The sequence below is a fragment of the Myotis davidii genome, unplaced genomic scaffold (genome assembly GCF_000327345.1).
Source record: "Myotis davidii unplaced genomic scaffold, ASM32734v1 scaffold902, whole genome shotgun sequence".
Classification (NCBI taxonomy): Eukaryota; Metazoa; Chordata; class Mammalia; order Chiroptera; family Vespertilionidae; genus Myotis; species Myotis davidii.
Window position 1 is genome coordinate 3,468,872 of NW_006293951.1, and position 4,137 is coordinate 3,473,008.

Here is a 4,137-nt window from a genome sequence, read left to right on the forward strand (position 1 = left end):
CACGCCCTTTGAATGCATATCTGAGACAGGTGTCAGGAAGTCTACCACCATTTTAGGCCTCAGTTTCTTCATCTGCAGAACTAATGGGTTAGATTCAAAGGTGACACCACACTTGAAGTTACTGTTGGTTCTCTGTTTTTAAGTGGGGGATATCTTGAGTTTGTATTGAGCTTGATTTGGAACTTTGCTATACTTCTTGCTCATCAATGTCTAACATGAAGAGAAAAACAGAGATCCAACTGCTGGCTCTCCTCTTTTCACCTTTCCTAGGCATTCAGGATCAGAGGACCATGTGAATTCTCCCCTGGCTGACCTGGGGCGGGGTGAGGGGCGGTCTGGGTAAGGAGATGGGGAAACACAGATGAAGCTTTCTATTCTGTTTGTTGACTTGCACCCTAGGCCCTGTGTTCAGCCCCTAATGCAGTCAGGATCAGTTTTATGTGCCCCTCCTCTCCCCAGACTAGGGTTGCGGTCTTCCTTTATACTCACAACCTTGTTTAGGTTAAAAGGGTCTGAAGAGTAAAAGTAAAATTCCATTTTGGAGTCTATTTATAATCAAGTACCTGAGAGATAATCAAAATTTTATGCAGTGCTTGGCTCCTTGAATGTTCCATATGTACTTGAAAAATATTTAAAAGTTTTTTTTATTGAGAACCTAGAGTAGAAGCAAACTCATAAAAACATTTCCTCTGATTACTATCTCCTCTTTTCCCCAACTCAGAAATGTCAGGATCCTGAGTCAGCTCTTAATTATCCAAAGGTTAATCATTTATTGTTCTCTAAGGACTGCTTCTGCCACCTCCCTCTGCCTCCTGTTCTTATCTAATAACTTCTGAAATGGTTTTGTTGTCCAAGAGGTTGAAGCTAATTTGGGATAAAGTAAAAATGTGTGGGTTTGCTGTGAATTTGGATTGCCAATTTTATCCCATTTTTTTTCGGGGCGGGAGGGAGTACTGTAGCTGCTAAATTGTAGCCATTGTTGTTATTTCTAAATTACAAATGGTGTTAGAGCAGTGTGATGGCATAGAAAGTTCAAGCTCATTCAGTGAGCACACCCAGTGCCTTCGATTTGTAAAGTACTTACTACCAGTCTGTGCACCTTTACTCACTTGTGAATACCTAATGGATGCCGTGTATTACAGAAGCATGTCTTGATTATAATAAATTGATGAGACCCAGGAAAATTATTTGTTTCTATTAAATATGGTATAGAACACTCACATAAGGGCAATCTGCTGGCAACACAGATTTCCTTTTAAAGAATTAAAAGTCCTTAACCTTGAGAAGGTTAACATAAAAGGCTGTGTAATTTTGTTTCTAATAATTGGCAAGGCTATTTTAGAACTTAAAATTCCTTTATTCTAAAACCATTTCCCACCCCCCCTTTTTTTTTAGGCTAACTTGTGTTTTGTGGATATTGACAACCATTTTATCGAGTTGCCTGAAGAATTTCCACAATTCCCCAATAAAGTGGATTTTATCCAGGAACTCTCAGAAGTTCTTCTTCAATTTGGGATCCCTCCTGAGGGCAGCCTGCACTGCAGTGAGAGTGCCACCAAATTGAAGAATCTGGTTCTGAAAGACTTGGTCAATGACAAAAAGAATGGCAACATCTCCACGAATAGCATCAGCATGTATGAGTTCCTGAAGGGCAACGAAACCATAGCCCGGCTCCAGGCTCTGGCCAAGCGGACCGGTGTGACTGTGGAAAAAATGGACCTCTCTGCCTCTCTGGGTGAAAAAGAAAAGGATTCGAAGCTGCAGTGTGAAGAGGCAGAGCTAAGGGACTACCAGCTCAACGTACAGCTCCGAGAGGTGTTTGCTAACCGCTTCACGCAGATGTTTGCCGACTACGAATCGTTTGTGATTCAGAGTGCCCAGGACATGGAATCCTGGCTCACCAACCGGGAACAGATGCAGAACTTTGACAAAGTAAAAAGAGCCGTAGTTTCCTTTTATGGTTCTTAGTGGGCTATCTTACTTGATTTTACTAACTTATTTTAAACACAGATTTTTTTATTTTCGTCTCTCCCTTTCCTTAAGAACTTTTCTTTACCAGTATTTTACACTAGATAAAACAATTACACCGGCAAGCAAACCAAGTAGCTCATTAAGCCGGCTATTGAATTTTGTATTAAATTGCCTTTCATTTCATTTTTAAATGTTCTGTACTTGAAAATTTTTGAATTATAGAAACTCAAATTTCACAGGTTTTTGAAATCTGTTAACACTATCTGATCTTGTAAGAGTTTCATTGACTCTTATTTTAGTTAGGATCAGGTGTAGTTAAATAAGGCCTATTCCTTTTCTAATAAATCCTGTTTTTTATATTTTGTCTCCAATATAATGAAGTTATGATGTGTCCATGTTAAAGGTAACAAACAGTTTAGTTTCAGAGGCCTAAATTTTATCTCATTCGAGGATCAAAAGAGAGAAAGAGAAAGAATTAGGTTTTATGACTCTAAGCCTAAGGTTCTGTTTCAGTTTTGGGGAAAGGAAAACAGAAAGTACCACCAGCTTTTGATTGTCCTGCTGGCGTTGAAGCGTCTTGCTAAGGTTTACTCCAGATTATTCTGCCAGGTTTTTTTGACATATCCATCAGGCACTCCCCCGCCCCCCACACACACACACTCCCCCTCTTCCACCCCACCCCACCCCCCCAGGACAAAAGCACTTAAGGGAGAGGCATTAACTCTTTCAGGTCACCAGGGTGTAGTTCCGTCTCCTGCCTCTGTGGTAGCTGGGGCATGATATTGCTATTAGAATGAATTATGGCTTTGTGCTAAATGGTATCCTTTTGTTGTGAAAGACCCCTTAAAGGGGCTAACCCATTCTAAGAGCCTCATCTTCAGTCTTGGAGCATCTGACAGATAAATGTTAATTTTAAAATTCTGTAAGAGTGGGTCATATAAAAGATTATTTTCTGATTTCATCAGATATTTTTTTTCAGGTGGAGGATATAAACTATGATGAACAGCTAAGTTCTGGTGCCCTTTATGTTTGAGAAAACTTCTTAAATAATTTAAGAAGGCTTCACTTCTCCAAATGTATCTGTGCTCTTAGGTTCCTTTCTCATTAAGCTTAACCATTTTTCCACATTTTTTTCCTATTCAGCTTGGAACTGCTGTGTACAGTCATGATGCTTGGGGTAATTCAAATTCTTATCTAAATCGGGCACTGGTACTTTCTTCCTCCTTAATCTTTATGGAGCTTGAAACTATAAATGGAATTCTTTTTATATAACCCCTAGAGAAATGAAAGTTTCATGTTGGATTCCAGAAGGCTTGTAATCATCTAATTTTTCAGTAGGAGAATTTACAGGACTGTCACACACTAGTGATGCAAGACAAGTCTTTGTGGACCTTAAATGTTGTGGTCCTTGAGGGTCTGAATATCAAAGCCAGACATTTGGCCTGTTTTGAGGGGGTGGGGTGGGGGGGAGGGAGGCGGGGAGAAAGGCTTTTTGCTGTATAAAAAGTAAACTTGCTGTTTATCTCTGAAATACCTTTTAAGGCAGCGGTTCTCAACCTGTGGGTCACGACCCCTTTGGTGGTCAACGACCCTTTCACAGGGGTCGCCTAAGACCATCCTGCATATCAGATATTTCCATTACGATTCATAACAGTAGCAACATTACAGTTATGATGTAGCAACGATAATAATTTTATGGCTGGGTCACAACATGAGGAACTGTATTTAAAGGGCCAGAAGGATGAGAACCACTGATTTAGAGTCACTCAATAGAAACTATTCACTAAGGGGCCCTGCAGCCTCTTGAATATAACCAAGTTGAGAAACACGCTCCTCCAGCCCCTAGAGAGACCACTCTGCTAGAAAGTTCTTCCTCCTCGAATCCTCGAATCTGCTCTGAAGAGCGAGAAGTCAAACCAACCCAGCAGCTGAAGTAGTCATTCATCCTCAAATTTCAGCTGGTACCAAACTGCCGCTAGGATTTCTAGATACGCAGACCTGAAGAGAAACAGAAAAATAAAAATGAACATTGTGAATTAAAAGCTGATTACAATGTACTGGCCATTCTGTGCAGCAGACAAACCGGTAACAGGAGCGTGTTGTGCACGTTTCCCGAAGGCTTGGTTTGCTTCGGATGGTTTTTTAGAGAAGGCTTTGTTTGTTTGT

The 4,137-nt window shown here is 40.5% G+C and overlaps 1 protein-coding gene across 1 annotated transcript in view; it reads left to right on the forward strand.

The window, feature by feature from the left end:
* DENND5B (DENN/MADD domain containing 5B) overlaps positions 1-4,137 on the forward strand; it is an 831,092-nt gene that overhangs the window by 766,614 nt on the left and 60,341 nt on the right. Inside the window, exon 6 of the mRNA XM_015566631.1 lies at positions 1,396-1,932. Within this exon, the coding sequence (XP_015422117.1) occupies positions 1,396-1,932 (537 nt within the window). The remainder of the gene's footprint in view (positions 1-1,395; positions 1,933-4,137) is intronic.